Source organism: Oryx dammah, unplaced genomic scaffold (genome assembly GCF_014754425.2).
Source record: "Oryx dammah isolate SB20612 unplaced genomic scaffold, SCBI_Odam_1.1 HiC_scaffold_17, whole genome shotgun sequence".
Classification (NCBI taxonomy): domain Eukaryota; kingdom Metazoa; phylum Chordata; class Mammalia; order Artiodactyla; family Bovidae; genus Oryx; species Oryx dammah.
In genome coordinates this window covers 17,037,433-17,058,563 of record NW_024070201.1, presented here as the reverse complement: position 1 = coordinate 17,058,563, position 21,131 = coordinate 17,037,433, and the positions used below count along the sequence as shown (strand labels likewise).

The following is a 21,131-nucleotide window of genomic DNA, read 5'->3' as shown; positions in this document are numbered from 1 at the left end:
CTTGTTGGCCTGACCCCTTAATCATGACCTTTATAAATTATTACATTCTGTGTCTTATTTTGTCCAATATAAATATAGATACCTTGCTTTCTTTTGGTTTCCATTCATGAGATCTCTTTTTCCATTCCTTCAGCTTTCAGTCTGTATATGTCTTTAAAGCCTGAGTGAGTCTCGTGTAGGCAGCATATAATTAGCTCTTATTGTTGGCTGTGCTCAGTCTTAGTTGCCTTGTGCAGGCTTTCTCTAGTTATGGCAAGCAGGACTATTCTTTGTTGCAGTGCATGGGCTCCTCACTGTGAGGGTGTCTCTTGTGGAGCATGGACTCTAGGCATGTGGGCTTCAGCAGCTGCAGCATGTGAGCCCTAAGCTCAGTAGTTGTGGCACATGGCCTTAGTTGCATGTGGAATCTTCCCAGACCAGGGATCAAACTCATGTCCCCTGCATTGGCAGGCAGATTCCTATCCACGGCACTACCAAGTCAGTCCAGTTTTGGGTTTTTTTTTTTTCCCCAGTCTATCTTTTGAGAATTTTGTTCATTTAAAGTTCATGGATGGATAGATAAATGACTTATTATTGCCATTTTGTTCATTATTCTCTGGCTGCACTGTAATTCCTTTGTTCCTTCATGTCTTGCTGTCTTCCTTTGTGAATTTGATGGTTTTTGTTTTTGTTTTGGTAGGGGTGTGCTTAGATTCCTTTATCTTTTGTGTATCTAGTATAGGTGTTTGCTTTGTGGTTACCAGGATTATATAAACCATCTCATATTTATAACAATATATTTTAAGCTATAACAACTTCAAATACTTAATTTCTACACTCTACTCCTCCCTCCATTTTATGTTTTTGATGTCACAATTGACATATTTTAAACTTGTGTATACATTAAAAATTCTAAGCTATGCTTATTTTTAATATCCTTTTGTCTTTTAGCCTTCATACTAGAGACAAGGACTTAGCTGCCACCATTACAACAGTAGTGTATTCAGAATTTAATTATATATTTATCAGTGAGTCATACTTTCAAAGGTTTCGTTACTAATTAGCATCCTTTGATTAAGATGGATGAAGTCCCTTTTAACATTTTTGTAAAGCTACTCCAGTGGTAATGAACTCCTCCAGCTGTTGCTTGTCTGGGAAATTATCTCCTTCAATTCTGAAGGACAGCTTTGCTAGGTAAAGTACTCTTGATTGCCAGGCTTTTTTTTTTTAATCTTTCCATCCTTTTGAATGAATCAAGTCACACCCCTCTGGCCTATAAAGTTTCTGCTGATAGTCTTATGGGGGCTCCTTTGTACATAACAAGTTTTTTCCTGCTGCTTTTAAGGTTCTCTCCTTTAACATTTCACAATTATAATGTGTTTCAATGTGGGGCTGTTTAGATTTATCTTTGGGGGATTTCTCTGTGCTTCCTAAATTTTGGTATCTGTTTCTTTCATCAGGTTAGGAAAATTGTCAGTGATATTTCTTTGACTAAGCTTTCTGTGCCCTTCTCTTTTTCTTCTACTTCTGGAACCCCCTATAACACATATATTTGTTCACTTGATGGTGTCACATAAGTCCTTTAAGGTGTTTTTACTCATTTTTTTTTCTTTCGTTCTTCTGATTGGATGAATTTTCATTGCCTTGTGAATTCACTGATCCTTTCCTCTACTTGTCTGCTGCTGAACTCCTCTCCTGAGTTTTCCATTTCAGTTATTGTATTCTTCAGCTCTGTGATTCTGTTTGGTACTTTCTTACAGTTTCTACCTTTTAAAAAAAAAATTCTCACTTTGTTTAAACATTGTTCTCCTGATCTCAGTGAGCATCTTTATGACCATTAATTCTTTATTAAATAAATCACTTATCTCTGTTTCATTAAGGTCTGTTTCTAGAGTTTTATCTCATTCTTTTGTTTGAAACATATCCTCATTTTTCATTTTCATTGACTCTTTATGTTGGCTTCTGTATCTTAGATAAAAGAGCTACTCTCTTAGTCTTGACAGAGTGATCTTGTGTAAGGGAATCTTATACATTAGCTTGGCCAGATCTCCTTCATGTCTTAAACTTTTGTGATTTTCCTTGCTGCCCTCTTTGTTCTTAGTGGCTCAGAATGTGTAAGACCTGTCAGCATCCTAAAGAGGAAGACTGCAGTTAGGCTTTGGATGCAAGCTGATTGAAAGCTGTACTGGTAGGCAGCAACAGGGAAAGTAGTAAGGGCTCTCCCAAAGAGAAATCTGGGTGACGGGCTTTCTTGCCTGTTCCCTCTACACTGAGCCCAGGTATATACCCTTGTGAGGTGTGGGGAGGGCTGCTATACCCATTAATAACTGATTCTTTGCTACAGTCCCATGGCACCTGTAAGCATAAAACCTGCTGCCTATTAGAGCCAGGTGATCCAGGGGCCTCTCCTTTCCATAGCAGCTACAGAAGTTGAGGCAGCAGACATGTGTATAAGCTCCTTTTAGTGAGGTATTGGCAACGTGCAGTGGGCAGACAACTCATTGGAACAGTCACTGACACTGGGAAAGACTGAGGACAGAAGGAGAATAGGGCATCAGAGGATGAGCTGGCTGGACAGCATCACCAATGAACATGAACTTGGGTAAACTCCAAGAGATAGTGAGGGACAAGGAGGCCTGCCATGCTGCAGACCACAGGGTAGTGAAGAGTCGGGCACAATTGGGCGACTGAACAACAACAAGTGGGCTAAAGGGCTTCCCTGAAGTCTCAGATGGTGAAGAATCTGCCTGCAATGCAGGAGACTCCGGTTCAATCCCTGGATCGGCTACCATGATCAGGGAATTCCAATTGGTAGCCGTTCCAATTCAGGGAACGGCTACCCACTCCAATATTACTGCCTGGAGAATTCCATTAACAGAAGAGCACGGTGGGCTACAGTCCATGGGGGTCACAAAGAGTTGGACGCAACTGAGTGACAGTAACTTGAGTGGGCTTCAGTTAGAAGGTATAGATGGTATCTGCTGGCTTCCCCAGTCTACAGGGAGGGTCCCAATCAGCTCTTAAGTGCATGCTAAATTCTCGTGTCATCCTTCATAAGAACCAATTCTTCTGTGACCATCTTCAGTTTCTCCATAACTTAATTTTGAGTAATTGTCCTTATACGGAATAGTTCTTGTCCTATTTTAACACTTCCTGCATTGATGTCTAATAATGTATGATATATGCCAGTCTTCTCTTACTGGGTTTTTTCAGCTTTTATCTTCCACAGTAATTTAAAATGTGGACTCCTTTTTTCATTCCACTGGCATTTGGATTTAGCATGGTTATGTTTTTACTCCTACCTTCCCTTGCTCTTTAGTCAGCCCTTAATCATTTTTAATTTAACTTTCATATTCCAAAACTCATGATTGCTCTCTCCATGTGCTGGTATAAACCTTTGGCATTTTTGAAGGCAACAGTAGAGTACTATATTTTCTAAGCTGCTGCATGCCTTGATACTCCTTCTGGCATCTTCATCACTCTTATCCCATTAAAAATATGTAGAGGTTGTTCACTTGTCTTCTGATAGTTAATAGAAACAAGGAGTAAGCCTTCCAATTTTTCTACCTAGATGTCGGAAGAATTTTTTCTTTACTGTGTTTCCCCAGAACATTAACATTTGTTAATTTTGTTAATGAAGTTGTTGTTGTTCAGTCACTAAGCCATGTTTGACTCTTTGTGACCCCAATGACTGCAGCACACCAGGCTTTCCTGTCTTTCACTGTCTCCCAGAGTTGCTCAGATTCATATCCATTGAGTCAGTGGAGCTATCTATCTCATCCTCTGCCAATCCCTTCTCCTTTGGCCTTCAATCTTTCCCATCATCAGGGTCTTTTCCAAAGAGTCAGCTCTTTGCATCAAGTGGTCAAAGTATTACAGCTTCAGCCTCAACATCAGCCCTTCCAATGAACATTCAGGGTTGGTTTCCTTTAAGATTGACTAGTTTGATCTCTTTAGTGAAGAGACCTTAATGAAACAAAGCCTTTTAAATCTGTCCAATTAGTAAAAATCTTGTTTTATCTTATATTGTAATTACTGCTTTAGACTACCATTTATTTTTCTTTTTATTAAATACCGTTTACTTGTTGGTCCTTTATTTTTCTTTCATTTCCGGCCCCCCCTCCCGGCCCCCGATTTAAGAGAGTTTTGCAGGTGTTTTCCAGATGACTGACTTTTGGATTCAATGTCATTTATGCTTATCGTCAGTGAAGTATTCTATATTTGTTTTTTTCCCCCATGTATTTTACCTAGTTCCTGTTATAGTTAGGACAGATACTTATTTGAAAGTACTGAGAAAACAAACATAGTGAATTAAGAACTTGAGCTCTGGAGTAAGACTGCTTGGAACTGAATCCATCTCAGCTACTTACCAGGTGTTTGACCTTGGGAACTCCATTTTACCACTCCATGCCTCAATGTCCTTATTTATATAGGAAGGATAACAATGGTACCTACCCTATTGAATATTTGTAAGGATTAAGGGGGTTAATACAAATAAGGCCTCTAGGTCAGTACTTAGCACACAATGATGAACAAGAGGGAGGAAGCTGTAACTACTACACAGAAATTTTTGAAAGCAGCCTTTGTCATAGTCCTAGGAACAATTTTTTTCCATATGTTATCTTTTTGTTCCTTCAAAGATAAGGATTAACTGTGAATTACTTGCCATGAGAGATGTGTAATACCACATTTCTGTCCCCTCAATCACCCACTATTGTCAGTATGAATTTGGACAGAAGCTTTCCCTTCTCTGAACTACAGCTGAGGTTGGTGTGCATAGACCTTGCCTACAATGTGTTTCTTTTTTCTAGATAAGATGCAACTCAGGATACTTATGCTGCATTTTTTTTTCTGCTTAACAACAGGCATTGTAGCGTACTGAATATGACAATCTCTTCTCTTCATAAATCCATTCGGTTGAGCAGTTTAGCTTCCACCTCCTTTCCCACTCTCTGTGCTGCTGTAGTAATGAAAACAAAATATCCAGCCTCACCCCCAACAAATTCTGAATGATGAGCTTATGAGAAATTGCACCCACTTCAGACCTGAGCACATGGGTTCCTCTTATTTCTAGCAACACTACACACAATGTCTTTGGCTTCTTGACTAATAACATAAGACATTCCTAGTTTGCACAGAATAACTACTCTCACTTTGAAGAGTCTATTCAATCTAAATTAGTGATAGGTAATAATCAATCTTTAACAATCCTCAGAAATGTAAATTAAGATTTATTCTCTAACATGGAAGCTTCTACTTATAAGTCACTAACATAATCACGCACAATGGTATTTCAAACAATATAGCTTTATAACAAAAATCTGTTCAACATTATAAAAAATGTAAAGAAGAAAAAAAAACTTCTATAATCTCAAAAGGTTTTGGGATTTGATCTTTCTACCTTATTTTTTAAAAAGAGTTGAAAATAATCAAAGTTTAAATAAACTGTTCTGATACAGCCAGACCCAATTATTTTGACAGAAGTCACCCTGATTATAGCAGGCCTTTCTAGCTACCTAGGGTTGTCGCCTTAGACAACAGAAGTCGTCTACAGCTTTTGGATCAGCATGGCAGAAGCACCTCCTCCTCCGTTGCAAATACTGGCAAGACCATATTCTCCTTGCTTCAACGCGTGAGCCAAATGGACGACAATTCTGGCTCCAGACATCCTAGGATTAAGAAAGCATTTTGGTACTTTAATGGTTTATAGACTGTGTGAATAACCAAATTAGCCATGACTTATAGCCGAATTTAACTACTTTCACTTGGGAGACTTGTTTCAAGAATGGTTATAGCTTTTTTTTGCCACTCTGAGCAGCATGTGGGAGCTTGGTTTCCCAATCAGGGATTGAGCCCTACCCACGGCAGTGGAAGTGCAGAGTCTTAAACACTGGACAGCCAGGGAAGCCCCACAAAAGCCCAAACATAGTCTTGAATCTTAAATCATCTTCTTCAGCATAAAACAACATTAGTTTTCAAGCAACAGGTGTAACAGATCTCTGTGTTCAGAGGGGATCCTATCAGAAATGGTATTTGGCTTATGAAAGATGGGTAGGAAGAAAAAATGGTAAACCAAGAGTAACAGGCATTATCATGAAGCAGTTTAAATTTAAAGAGAAATACAAAGATAGCCATTAACCTAGCTTTCTTTTTCTTTATGATTTTACCTACCCAATTGGATGTCCAAGAGAAACAGCTCCTCCGTTGATATTCACTTTTTGGGGATCAATCTCTAGCATTTTGATGTTTGCTAGTACGACCAGACTAAAGGCTTCATTTACTTCCCACATAGTAATATCTTCTTTTTTCAAACCTGCATCTTTAAGAACCTATATTTAAAAAAAATAAAGATTATGTTCAGATAATTAAGTCAAAACTTACTTTATCTTCTCAAAATTCTGCAATTTTCGTTTGTGTCTCCCCTGCTCCCAGCAGTAGAAGTGTGGAATCTGACCACTGGATCACCAGGAAATTCCTTAATTTCTCATCTTTGTTTGCATTATCATATTTCTATTTTGAAAAAATGATTTTCTTAACCATTCCATGGATCTTGAACATTGCATGGAAAAGAACACAGAGTCTTTATTTGGGGGTACATACTTGACATATACTCTTAAGATCTGCTTTACTGATTATATGTTCCTTAGTTCTAGGTTCTTTATCTGTCAAAGAAAAAGGTGTATTGTGTGTGTGTGTATATGCTCAGTCACTCAGTCGTGTCCAACTCTGCGAACCCATGGACTGTAGCCCACCAGACTCCCCTGTCCATGGGATTCTCCAGGCAGGAAAACTGGAATGTGTTGCCATTTCCTACTCCAGGGGATCTTCCCAACCCAGGGACCAAACCTATGACTCTTGTGTCTCCTGAACTGGCAGGAGGATTCTTTACCACTGCACCACCTGTGAAGCCCTTATCTGTCAAAGAGTTAATCTCTAATAATTTTTCATTGCATCCCCTAGAGTTTCTGCCTTATAAAAGGTGCCATTGGGTTATTTGGGGCACAGTTATTCAGAGCTATTATGTCTTCATTGTGAATGATTTATTTAAAATCTTATTATGATTTCTTGTTCTGATAGTTACTCAGCTATTGCAGATGTTATCTTTATGCTTTTATCTTTATAAAATATTGCTAGAACCCTTTATCTTTAGAACTTTTTTTGTTATGAGCAACAAAAAAATTAACATGAAACTTTCCCTCCTCCTTGCTTGCTTCTAACAGCAGGCTCAGGTAGTTTTTAAGCTGTAGAGCTCAAACAGCTTCCCCTAGTTTCAACAACACGAGATAAAACATGTACCTAAGTGTTGCCACTTTTTTCACTCTCAGAATCTAGCTGAGAAATATTTATCACCCCTCCTTTCCAGTGTGATGCATTCACTTTCAGAAGCTGTATAACTGTGCTGTTTTCTGAGGTCTGCCACCTCTGGACAGAGTATCATCACTCCCTGTTGTTCCTTATCCTTTGCTATCCTATTCCCCTCTGGTGTTTTTTTCTTTAAATCTGGATGTTACCCTCAGAAGTTCTCTCTCAGGGTGTGGCCTTCTACTTCTGAAAAGGAATATTTGCTGCAGTCTTCTGAATCCCTTAACCCCTAAACCAATACAACACTCTGTCTTTTCATGTGACCCCTTAGTAACTTCCCACAGAGACTCAAACTGACAATTTGGAGTAGAGTTCTTGCCATCTTTAGTTTTACTCTAACACCAGCTACCAGCAGTTCCCCTCTTAGAAGACTGCTCCTTCTAAATAATGAATATCTGCTTTGAATTCTAGAACCCTGGACTCTCAACATTCCCCTTTCTCTGCCACACCAACTTCCCACTTTGTGGTTACCATTCTTGGTGTGTGAGTTCAGCACAAGGAATTAAATTATACAGTTTTTATCTGCTCCACTGAAGATGAAGTTTGTGTGTTGCTCTTTTACTTTTGTTGTTATCCTTGTTGCTTTGTTTTCAGGAGTGAGATTTGAAACTAAGCTACTGCTATTCTTTGGCAGATGAATAACATTTAAAATCTAAAACATGCAACCTTGGTATAAGCAAAACCAGAAATTGACAGAATGAGATATGATCTATTATTTTGTTCTCACCTTAGGAACTGCATATGCAGGTGCAATTGGAAAATCAATAGGTTCTACAGCAGCATCAGCAAATGCTTTATATAAAAAAAAAGTCATTAAAATCTTTTTTACAAGTACCCAAAGCTATATCTAACAACTTATATAATATGCAAAAATTCAAGTTTCCTAATCTTTGTAAAATATTTAAATGTGTCTGTGCCTTTTCTAAGATTCTGTACTTTATAAAATTATACCAATCATCTAAGCCATTGATTTTCACACACAGGAAGTTAGAGGAAATTGCCTCTCGGGACACTGGCATTATCTAGAGATATTTTTGGTTCTTACAACAGGTAGAATGCCACTTATTGTAGTATCTAATGGACAGAAGATGCTGCCACTAGATGCTGTTAAAAATCCTACAATGCATAGAACAGGCCCTACAACACAATTATTTGTTTTGCTGAGGTTAAGATCTAACAAAACAGTATCTGTTTAACTCCTTATGAAGAAGGCAAAGTAGACTTTACAGCCACAAATATGCTTAAATAGACTGAGGAAATGCTGAGACCACATAGTTAATAATAAATGCCAGTACTATTACATTTTTCATACTCCTAAGCTCATATTCTTTTTATTTTAACTGACAATGCCAGAGGAAAACATGTACCTTGTACTCTCCCACACATCATCCAGAAGGAAAAGATTTTTGAAAACTTCCTCTTATCATAATGAAAATATTAAAGGAGACTATCTCAATTAAAATGTGTACTAAATTATGTCACAAAGTAAGACTTACATATTAAAAATCGCCAACTTCTATATATTACTGAGAAAGAATCTCAGTATCAAGAAGAGTTTTTCTACCTGCTATTCTTGCCAGTGGTTTAACATTGAGCCTCTTAGCTGCATCTGCAGTCATCAGAACCACAGCAGCTGCTCCATCATTCAGTGTGCTGGCATTGGCAGCTGTTACAGTACCTGAAAGTACCAATGAGCATGACATCAGAACATTCTTTCACACTGAATTCACTTGGGTCAATTTAACAAATTCCTACAGAATACTGCGTGGGTTGCTAGACGCATGAAGATATGGATGGAGATAAGTCCTGCCATCAGGAAACATATACATAACTAAACGTGTAAGCATATATAACACAGTGAAGGTAAAGTATGTCTTTTTATGTTAGTTTTTTGTGTTTATTCAAAGCTAGCTCAGAATGCATGCATAATGGCACTGGATAGATTCTGGTTTATAATTCATCAAAGATAAGGACCACTTCATGTTTTTCCTAACTCTGCGTCTTCCCTTATCCACAACAGAGCAGACACTCATACATTTTGCAAATCAGTGTCAAAATCAGATATTTCTTCTTCTCTACAATCTCTTGAAGTTAAATGAATACTAAAAATCATTGTACTATACATGTTAAACAGGAGAATTTTATGGTATACAAATTATATGTCAATTAACCTGTCTCCTTATAAATACCAATGAAGATACTACTATAAATTGCTGCCAAAATTATAAAAATATACTTTGGCAATATAATTTTTTTTTTTGGCCAAGCCATGAGACTTGTGGGATCTTAGTTCCTGATCAGGGATTAAACCCATGTCCCTGGCAGTGGAAGCACAGAGTCCTAACTACTGTGCTGACAGAAAATTCCTTATAATATAAACTTGTAAGAAAATTCCTTACAATATTAAAAAAAAAAAAAAAAGACTGATCCAGTCCTATAGCTCGCATTGAGAAATTCAGTCAGAAAAGGGGAAAAAAGTTATTTCAGATAACTATCACAGCTATACACAGCTAATTTTAAAAGCAGAAGTGACCTTTTCTCCTCAAAGGATTTAGAACCTTGGGACCCCATTTAGATAAACATTCAACATTTATTTATTGAAGACTAGGAGAATCCTATGAATGAAGGAGCTTGGTATGCTACAGCCCACAGGGTCGCAAAGAGTTGGACATGAAAGCGATTTCACTATCACTTTCAGAGATACAACAGTAAAAAAAGAGCTATCAGCTTAGTCCTCCAGAGGCTTACAGATATTTAACATAATATGCAAACTTGACTTTCATATCACAAAAAAACTTTCAACATGAAATGCAAATGAAAAACTGAATCATACAGTCATTCTACAGTCTGTTCCAGAGGCTATATATATTCAATATTAAAAGTATTAACTGATACTAATGCATATATATGGAATTTAGAAAGATGGTAACGATAACCCTGTATGCGAGACAGCAAAAGAGACACATGTATAGAACAGTCTTTGGACTCTGGGAGAGGGAGAGGGTGGGATGATTTGGGAGAATGGCATTGAAACATGTATAATATCATATAAGAAACGAATGGCCAGTCTAGGTTCAATGCAGGGGGCAGGATGCTTGGAGCTGGTGCACTGGGACAACCCAGAGAGATGGTGTCGGTGGGGAGGTGGGAGGAGGGTTTGGGAATACACCCGTGGTGGATTCATGTTGATGTGTGGCAAAGCCAATACAATATTGTAAAAAATAATAATAAAAGTATTAACTGTATATAAAATAGATAACTAATAAGGACCTGCCGTAATACTCTGTAATGACTTAAATGGGAATGCAATCTAAAAATGAATATATATATATATAAACTGATTCACTTTGTTGTACAGCAGAAACTACTACAACACTGTAAATCAACTATACTCCAATAAAAAATAATTTTAAAAAAACTTCAAACACACATACACAAAAACAAAGTATTATTAAACAATTTAAAATATACTTTGGATAAATAAATGTTTTGTTAACTTCATTTGAGCCTGATACACTGAAAATGTTAAATAACACTGAGATGTTTTCTAGAATTACTTTTAAAAATCCTCAGGCATAAAAGAAAAAGAAGAGAAAAAAGAAAAAAAAATCCTTAGGCAGTTCTACAACTAACATGGTATACTGACTCTTTTTTTCATATGCTTCATTTCTTAATACTAACCATTTTCTCTTTGGAAAACTGTCTTCAGCTTTGGAATTTTGCTAAAATCAACACGTTTATATTCTTCATCTTCCTTCACCACTACATCTGGTTTACCTAAAACAAAAATCTTTTAAATTAAGTCATCTTTGCAGTAAAGACAATAATTACTTGCTCAGTAAGAAACAATGCAAATGGTGCCTGATAGTCTCTGCTTCCCTTTGTGTGCCCACATAACTTATACTATCCCAAGTAAATTCCACTCAAGAATCTACCATCTGTAATTTGTTAGTGTCTTAAAGAAGAATTTATTAAGTAGCTTGATGCAATTTCAATCTTCTATTGAGCCACATCCCACTGTCTTCTCTCTTGAGCTCATTCTATATCACAGACATTCTTCTAACCCAATTGGGTAGATGTCCAATGTAGACGCAGGCTGGGTAAGTTTGGTTAAGTCTGGGTCTTCAATCATTCTCATCACAGTAATTATTTCTAGAATGGAAATGTAACCTAAACCAAGTTCATGAGTCTTTACTGTGGATTTATTCTGCTGCAGTTGGTGAGAAGTTATCTTTCCTCTGAGAGCCCTACAGATGGACTCTGGAGATGGAGGCAGCAGTGGAGGAAGCTGAGAGCACAAAAGCAGCAGTGAGAAGCCCAGACAGCATGTCCCAGTGGTGCTGCCCATTCTCTTCCAATCCCTGAAGTTCCCGGTGCTGACTGGTTGCTGCCATACATCTTTCAGTTCTGGGACAAACCCCCAACTAGCCTTCTAGTAAATACCCCCTTTTCACTTAATGTGTTCAACAGTCTCGGTAATATTAGAAAGAGTTCTAATAAATACATTTCTCAAAAAAAATACGCATAGTGGAATTTGCAATTGAGTTGGAATCAGATATTAAATTGGGTTTAATTATCTCTGAACTAGCAACACTTCCCTTTACTAATTCAGCAGCAGTGTCAGTGTTTTCAGTTGAAATTTTAAAAGTACCAATGTAAAAGTTAAACATAAAAAGTTTAGTAATATGTAAAGTCTATTAAAAATTAAAATCTATTTTGGAACATAATCCTTCAACCTTTTACTGTAATTGTGACAGGAACAACTTCATTTCCAAATCTTCCACCTTCCCATGCTGCTTTACTTCTGGTATAGGAATTAAGAGCATAAGTATCCTGTTCCTCTCGTGCAATATTCAGCTTCTTTGCAGTATTTTCAGCACAGTTGCCCTGATAAAAGTTGGAATTTTAAGAAAATCTAAGTAACTCTGAAAAACTTATAAAATATTTGCTTTTTATAACATAAAACAGTGGTTAGCAGTTAAATTTAGTTCTTAAAATATACTTCTTTCTGTACTCAGTAACTCTCTCACTCACATCTCAGCTACTGAATTTAAGTAGCGAATTTAGCCCAGAAATTGCTATTTTGAGGACTAATAATTAAAGTTATGGTATCTATTATTAGAAGTCAGAAAATGCACTATGTCAGTGTGGGGCAATTTATTAAAAAATTGAGCCAAACTGATACAGTGAGCATAGAAAAACATTTTCCTAAAATGAATGGCTAAATCAACATTTATATCCTTCAGTTTCTGAAAAAAAAAAGCATATTTTTTAACCAAGCAGTATTATGTATAGATGGCATTTCTCCACTAAAAAGCAATAATTACCATATGAATTTTATTGTAGACATCAGTTAGTCCATCTTTTACAATCAAATCTTCAAGCTTTACCCCACCATACGGTGTTGTTCCTCTGTTCATTACATAGGGGACATTGGACATGCTCTCCATCCCACCTGCCACCATCACGTCCTGCTCAGCAACACATAAAAACCCAGTGTCAATTCAAATGGTACCACTGACTTTTGAACACCATCGTCAGGAACATCAGCCCTCCACACTTGATAATTTGGGTGCAACTTCTTATCCATGGTTCTAGATCCACAGACTCAACTGTAGTATGTATTTACTGAAAAAAAAAAAGTGCATTAAGTGGACCCAGGCACTTCAAATCTACGTTCATGGGTCAACTATAGTTGCAAATCCATCGTACCCTTTACACAGCAACAAGGATTCTACACGAACTTTATGAAACATTGCTATACAGTCAATATAAGAAGTACCCTCTTGACGCTGGTAGAAGGAAATGGTCTGAAATGTGTAATGATAATTAAGATCAGAATCAGACAGTAATAGGAATCTTTAATGTAAAACCATCTTCTGAAATTCTTCTAAATCCTTTATTTCACTGACACTGCCAAAAATATAATCTCAGTTCTCAGAAATAATCCTACTTCCTTGATTGTGATCCTCATCAACTCTTTCCAAACAGCTATAGTAACTTTCTAACTTGGTCATCTGACAGAAAGCCTTTCCTTCCATCCAAGTGTCATCTACACTCATCTGAGTCCTTCTGGCTAGACTAAGTCTGGTCATTCCACTCCGAAAAGGACTCCCCACCATAGTATATAAGACTCTTTACAATCTGACTTTTCACTCCCTTTCCAGTCTCATGCCTGGATCTACACGAGTGGAGGTCATACAGAATTGTTTAAAGGTCTTCAAACAGACTTCCCTGGTGGTCCAGCAGTTAAGACTCTGCACTTCCATGGTAGGGAGAATGGACTCAATCCCTGGTTGTGGAAATAAGATCTCACAAGCCATAAGGCCAAGAAGGGAAAAAAAAAAAAAATCAAGATCTTCAAAGATACCATGCTAATTCACACACCTCTGCACTTCTGACCTATTCACCAACAAGAAAAACAGTCATTTCCTTTAAAACTAATCAAGACACAGCCCCTTCAATCCAACAAATCGGTTGTCAGCCACTTTCCCTGACTATCTACTTCTATCCCTTTTTTTTTTCCTATCCATTTTTGGAACAGTCTCCCTTCCTTCTTTCGTGTTCCCCAATTACTGTGTATTCCTTTTATTAATAATATTACACAGTATTGTAGCTATATTTATATGTCAAACCTTTTCACTAAACTAGTGAGGCCTTTCTGACTCCTCTGAGGCCAGAAACTTTGTCATATCTATTTTTATGTAATTAGTGCCTGGCATATATAGTAGAAGTTTAGTAAATATTAATCAACTAACCTGTAATTACAGATCTACAAGAGAAAATTCATTTGTATTACAAAGGCTAATTTGAAACAAAGTTTAATATAAAAGATTAATGTAAACATAAAATTAAAACTAACATTATATTCTCACAATCTTTAATCAGGAATAAAGACAAACAGAAATTCCATACCAAAGAAATCTAAAATTTGGGCTATTTTGAAATATGGAGAGTCTCAAATAGTTCTCATATAAGTTTTATTCTGTTATCCTGAAATACTGAGTATTTCCTGGGGATGATGAAAATAAGTGACAGAAAACATTATCAGTTCTATAGTATTAAATAAAATTGATCATTAGACAATATTCAAAATAAGGCAATTCCTAATATTCCTCTAAGTCAGATAATTTTAAAAATACAGATATGAATCAAGAATATTAACTAAAAGCATTTGCTAGAGAACTAAGAAAGAATCAACTGAGACAAAATTATCCTTGTCATTCAGTTTTCAAACACCTAACAATCTCATGACCATTTTCACCCACTGGTTTGACTAGGGTTTGATTTGGTAATACCTGATGTCAGTGTTACCTTATGTATAAGCAAACAATCTCTCACAACCTTTGGACAATATGTAACTGGTATAACTTTTTTATGGAAAGTATTTGCAAATATCCAAATTTTTAAATCTGTGACTCTGAAATTCTCCTCTTAGGAATTTTTCCAAAAGAAAGACCTACACATGATAAGATTTTTTTTTTTAATGTTTTATTCACCTGTCTCCAGTGAATGTCCACATGTAATTCCTCAGCTGATGACAGGCAACACTAGGATTTGAAATTAGTCTGGCTCCAGACTTTCTGTTCTTAACCACTACATTATAATGCTTAGTATAGTGAATTAAGAGTTGATTTAAGTATTTATAAGTACACAAAGATACACACATAGGGGTACTCTCTGGAGCATTATTTAAAATAGAGAAGAACGGGAGACAACCTAGATATCCATTCAATAAGGACCCCCAGAATATATTATACTTGTTCAGTTCAGTAGAACACTATCTCAGGTGCTGATACAGAAAGATCTCCAAGATATTACATGAGGCACAGAATCTAAGCAACTTGCCCAAAGTTTCTCTGCTCTTAGGCTGCAAAACATAACAAGAAAGTGATGAATAAATTAGACACTTAAAGCAGGGTAAGAAGAAAGATTTTTCATTTTATAATTTTCTATACCATTTCAGTTTTTAGCATATGTATCAGGTATCACTCTTTTTTTTCCCCCTCTTTGCCTTGCCTTACAACTGGAAACAAAGCAAGGAAGGAGTAATAGCAAGGGTATGCAAAACTGTGATTCTTATATATATATATATAAGAAATAATCTGCAAACACCTCACAATTGGTTTTTATCTTGGTGTATTATGCCCTGATAGGCCAGAATGCACTACACAGGGATAGGGACACCTGTTTTCTAATTTAAGCCCTGTAACTATGTAGTCATTTCAATCTCTTTCTTCAACTGAAAAAAGGGCTTGGATCTGATAAACTCTTAGTTCTATGAGTCCAGGTCTAGTCTCCTAACGCAACATATCATTTGCTGAGCAGCCTGTCTCTTACCCAGTCTCAAGCAAAATCAAAATCATCAAGGCCAATAGAAAGCTGCCCAATTTTACAGCCAAACCTGGACGTGAGGCACTACAAATCAGTCATCAATTCTGGGCTCAATCAATGATTTGATCCCCAGGGTCAGCACCTTATTCTCATTTATAATGAAAGCCCTTCTCAATCTAGCAAATATAACATTTATGATGTCTTAAATCCCCCAGAATCTCTAAGTGAAAGGGGCACTAAAACATCCTAGCTGGAAACTACTTTTAATAAAAGACACTTCAGCTATCATTCTAACCTCTGCTTCAAGTGGAACTGGCAAATCCAAACACTCTTCAGTGTCTGAAACAACACAGCAACTGCACTTACTTGAAAGAATTTCACTTCTAAAGCATGAATACGTTTAGGTTTTTAGTGTTTTCTTAGCACTGCACATTATTTTAATTATAAAGTGGAAAAGAAGGTATTTCTTACCTGATGTCCACACATAAGATTCTGAGAGGCCATCATGATCGCTTTCATTCCTGAGGCACAAACTTTGTTTATAGTGGTACACGGAGTAGAAATAGGTAAGCCTAAAACCAATATAAATCACACTTTTGAAAAACAGATTATTTTCAAATACAACTGTAATAAAATAGAGCACAGTCAACCATAATCTGAAACATTTCTCTGGCGAATATCAGTCTATTGTGCATTTAGAGTCTATTTAAGCTGAAATGACCTCCATTTCGCCATGTCAAACATTCAAGTATAAATGCAAAAATGTATTCCTAGTACCTGCACCCAGTACTGCTTGCCTTGTAGGGGCCTGTCCTTCACCTCCTTGTAGAACATTCCCCATGTATGCTTCTTTCACTTCTTCTTTTGGAATCCCTTTTTTAAAAAATCAAGAAACATTTCCATATTTTATTCAACTCAATAATTAGTAATTACCTAGTAAAGTACATGACATTATATAGCAGGAATGGTTTTTGTCAGTTTTGAGTTTTATTACTAACACTGTAGTCCAAGGACTTCTTTTCAAGAGAATTCAAAAATGCATTCATTAATTCATTTCTAAGTGTTATGTATATAGTAAGTGCAAAATAAACATTTGCTCCAATGAATCACTATCCCCACAACACAAAAAGTAAAGCAACTACTGACCTGCCTTTTCAATGGCTTCCTGAATTGCAATGGAACCAAGTTTAGTGGCTGGCAGAGAGGAAAGACTGCCTAGAAAGGATCCAATGGGTGTTCTTGTAGCACTTACTATGACCACTTCCTGGCAAGACAGAAGATGGTAAAAATTATTACATTTAAATATTTTATCAATATCATCTTTCATAAATAAACATTCATATATATTATTCAAGAAACAGACTTTTTATGAGTGTCTAATTATTTATCAAAGATGAAAATAATCTCAGTATTTGAACAACACTGAAACCAGTATAATGCCAGTACTTTATGACTTAAAACCTAACAGAAAACTAAGACAGACCAGTACTAAAACAGGCATAGACCAGAAGCTTAAGTTTCAACTCTATTCCTTAGTCAAAATTTAAGAAATGAATACTTTACCCTTGTTAACTGCGTAATAAACAATCCTAATTAATGGGCTTCCTCTAGGCTAGGAATTAAGAACCTACATGCTAGTAGGGGCAACACCACTTAACTGGGACACAGCCATTATTTGTTATTTGGCTGCACTGGGTCTTTGCTGCTGCACACAGGCCTGCTCTAATTGTGGTGAATGGGGGATACCCTCGAGTTGCAGAGCTGGGTTTCCCACTGTGATGGCTTCTCTTGTTGCAGAACATGCACTCTTGTGCACGCAAGCTTCAGTAGTTCTGGCACGTGGGCTCAGCTGCCCCACAGCATGTGGTATCTTCCCCGACCAGGGATCAAACTCTTGTCCCCTGCATTGGCAGGTGGATTCTTAACCACTGGATGACCAGGGAAGTCTCACAGCCATAGTTTAACTTCTTAAACTATTAATAAAACAACATAAAATTGAAGAAAAAATAGATAAAAGCTCTCTTAAACACTGCAAAACACTATTTTAACAATTCTCTCCTTACACTTGCTTTCTACTTTCTCTTAAATACATACATACACACATACATAATTTATCATAGATAATAAGAGAACCATTTCCTCATTCTGGTTGGAGGCTATTACTAAGTCTTTTTAGGAATCCCTATGAAACAGAGGACTCCTCAGAAAGCATTAGGTGACCAAGTAATGGTTCTTCTTGTCTAATCTCCAGCTCATTCAGCATCTTTCTTCTAGTATCTTCCATGTGGCCTCTGCAATGTACCAGTACAATATACTAGGGTCCCCCGAGAGTAAAGGAATAACATTGCTTAATTTTAGAGAAGGCTGTTTACAGTAGACAGTAATCAGGGAAGAAGCAGCAATTATGCAGGACACTAGATCTAAAAAATGTTATAGTAATAAGGGAGTTTGACTTAATGTTTCAGTAATTAGCTATCAAGTTGACACCTATACATGCAGTAAGAATATGTAGTTTTTAATTGACTATATTATCTTTAAAGCACATTTAAATTTATACTTACATTCAAAGTGGGTTTTGATACATAACTTCGCTCCGCATACCTTATTTCCTGTAATATAAATATCTGTTATGATATAAAAAGTATTAATCTATATTAGTTTCTATTTCTCAACAATGCGATTATGGTAATTTCTTTTTTTATGCATTATGTCTTTATTCCTAAATTTTCCAGTCAGTATATATTACTGTTGAAATTTAAATATTACTACTTTGGCAATACTCTTACCTGATTAACTATTCATTAGAAATGTATGTTTTAACTTCTAATAAGTTTATCATCTTAAAGTTTCTAATCCTTAAGTATAAACTTTATAAAATGTAATTTTAAATTAAATCTGAGTTCTAAATTAAGTAAGCCCAAATTGGGCTGCTGCTTATATAACCTACTTATACTAAAGGATTTGAGCGTATTATCTGTGACCGAACTTTGAATTAAAGGTTTCTACTTGTCGTAAACATGCCAGTCACTGTCTTCCCAAATACACCCCTTCCTCAGAGAGTCTGGGAGGGATAGCCCTAAGTACCTACAAGGTGATTCCCATTCTCCTCCCACTGGCCAGAGCTGATGGACCAAAAACCGAATGAACTAAGCTAGAGCTCTGAGAAACCTGATCATCTGGACGATGGGCATTGGAGGTGAAAGGACCAAGGGGCTAGAGTTAGTCAGCAATGCCGCGTAAAAGGAGAGGTTGCAGCAAAGAGAAAAGCCATGAGTAAGCAGAGAAGCAAGGGAATGTAACATACGCACTCAGAAAGGAAGGGAAGACCATGGCATACTACAAGAGACAAAACAAGGTAACCTAGTTAATGATTTTCTAGATAGGCCTCCACACCAAGGCCAGCTTCACTTTATTTCCTAACTTTGGATGTCCAAGAGCTTACCTAGTGTAGATCTTCAAATCAGCCACTTTCTACTTAGCTAGTGTGGATATTTTTCCTTGCAATCAAAGAGCCTTTTCTAAACCACTTTTAAGTTTCTGGTTCTGTTTAACTGAAGTTCCCTGGGCCTCTCCACTTTGCCCTGGATCCCATTTCAGTTGCTTTTTCAAAGGTGCCACGTCTTCAGTTAACTGTTACCTCTTCCATCATTCATCCCCTTTACCCCTTGACTATTCCGCAAGCATAAAAATAGGCTCTGGCTCCTCCCAATTAAAAGAATTAAAGACAAACAAGCTTCTCTTAACCCAGAGTCCCACTGAGCTTTCACTCCATTTCTTAGCTCCTCCATACAAGAGAAGTTCTCCAAGTTACCGAGAATTTGTCTCCTGTCATCACCTCCTATTTACTATTCAAATCACTCAATCTGGCTTTTATCTATCCTACTGTTGGCTTTGAGCAAGATTAACAATATCTGGATAGCAAAATCCAATAAAGACCTCACTATGTTCATCTCATCTTCTTGGCAACCTGGGACTCACTTTTCTATTTTGGGAAACACCCACAGTGGTTAAGAGCCTGGGTCTACCAGCTGAGTCTTCCTTTTTTTTTTTTTTTTTTAATTGGTAGAAAACTACTTAAAGCTATGTGTTGGTTTGGAGAAGGCAGTAACACCCCACTCCAGTACTCTTGCCTGGAAAATCCCATGGACGGAGGAGCCTGGTAGGCTGTAGTCCACGGGGTCACCAAGACTCAGAGACGCTGAGCGACTTTCCTTTCACTTTTCACTTTCATGCATTGGAGAAGGAAATGGCAACCCACTCCAGTGTTCTTGCCTGGAGAATCCCAGGGAGGGGGGAGCCTGGTGGGCCTCCGTCAATGGGGTCACACAGAGTCGGACACGACTGAAGTGACTTAGCAGCAGCAGCAGCATGTGTTGGTTACTGTCATATAGCAATGCAAATCAGTCACAATTACATATATATGAGTGAGTCTCTGGAGTCTCCCTCACTTCAGTCACTCAGTTATGTCTGACTCTTTGTGATGCCACAGACTACAGCACACCAGGCTTCCCTGTCCATCACCAACTCCTGGAGCTTGCTCAAACTCATGTCCATCGAGTAGGTGATGCCATCCAACCATCTCATCCTCTGTTGTCCCCTTCTCCTTCTGCTTTCAATCTTTTCCAGCGTCAGGGTCTTTTCCAGTACGTCAGTTCTTCGCATCAGGTGACCAAAGTAATAAAGTTTTAGCTTCAGGATCAGTCTTTCCAATGAATATTCAGGACTGATTTCCTTTAGGATGGACTGGTTGGACCTCCTTGCAGTCCAAGGGACTTTCAAGAGTCTTCTCCAACAACACAGCTCAAAAAGCATCAATTCTTCAACATTCAGCTTTCTTTATACTCCAACTCTCACATCCATAAATGACTACTGGAAAAACCATAGCTTTGACTAGACAGATCTTTGTCAGCAAAGTAATGTCTCTGCTTTTAAATACGCTGGCTAGATTTGTCCATAGCTTTTCTTCCAAGGAGCAACAGTGTTTTAGTTTCATGGCTGCAGTCCCCATCTGCAGTGATTTTGGAGCTCAAAAAAATAAAGTCTGTCACTGTTTCCATTGTTTCCCCATCTATTTGCCATGAAGTGATGGGACAGGTTGCCATGATCTTAGTTTTTTGAATGTTGAGTTTTAAGCCAGCTTTTTCACTTTCCTCTTTCACTTTCATCAAAAGGCTCTTCAGTTCCTCTTCACTTTCTGCCATAAGGGTGGTGCCATCTGTGTATCTGAGGTTATTGATATTTCTCCCAGCAACCTTGATTCCAGCTTGTGCTTCGTCCAGCCCGGCATTTCGCATGATGTACTCTACCTATAAGCTAAAAGAGCAGGGTGACAATATACAGCCTTGATGTACTGCTTTCCCAATTTGGAACCAGTCCATTGTTCCATGTCCAGTTATAACTGTTGCTTCTTGACCTGCATACAGATTTCTCAGGAGGCAGGTAAGGTGGCCTGGTAT

At 37.4% G+C, this 21,131-nt stretch overlaps 1 protein-coding gene across 1 annotated transcript in view; it reads right to left on the bottom strand.

Annotated features, from left to right (window-relative positions):
• Positions 1 to 4,811: 4,811 nt before the first annotated feature.
• The window catches only part of ACAT1 (acetyl-CoA acetyltransferase 1), a 29,820-nt gene continuing 13,500 nt past the window's right edge, over positions 4,812 to 21,131 (bottom strand). The window contains exons 2-12 of the mRNA XM_040257924.1: positions 18,237 to 18,284; positions 16,822 to 16,939; positions 16,453 to 16,548; positions 16,147 to 16,247; positions 12,669 to 12,812; positions 12,078 to 12,228; positions 11,023 to 11,118; positions 8,906 to 9,019; positions 8,069 to 8,133; positions 6,151 to 6,308; positions 4,812 to 5,648 (exon numbers count right to left, since the gene is read on the bottom strand). Coding sequence (XP_040113858.1) covers positions 5,528 to 5,648; positions 6,151 to 6,308; positions 8,069 to 8,133; positions 8,906 to 9,019; positions 11,023 to 11,118; positions 12,078 to 12,228; positions 12,669 to 12,812; positions 16,147 to 16,247; positions 16,453 to 16,548; positions 16,822 to 16,939; positions 18,237 to 18,284 — 1,212 coding nt within the window. The 3' untranslated portion in view covers positions 4,812 to 5,527. The remainder of the gene's footprint in view (positions 5,649 to 6,150; positions 6,309 to 8,068; positions 8,134 to 8,905; positions 9,020 to 11,022; positions 11,119 to 12,077; positions 12,229 to 12,668; positions 12,813 to 16,146; positions 16,248 to 16,452; positions 16,549 to 16,821; positions 16,940 to 18,236; positions 18,285 to 21,131) is intronic.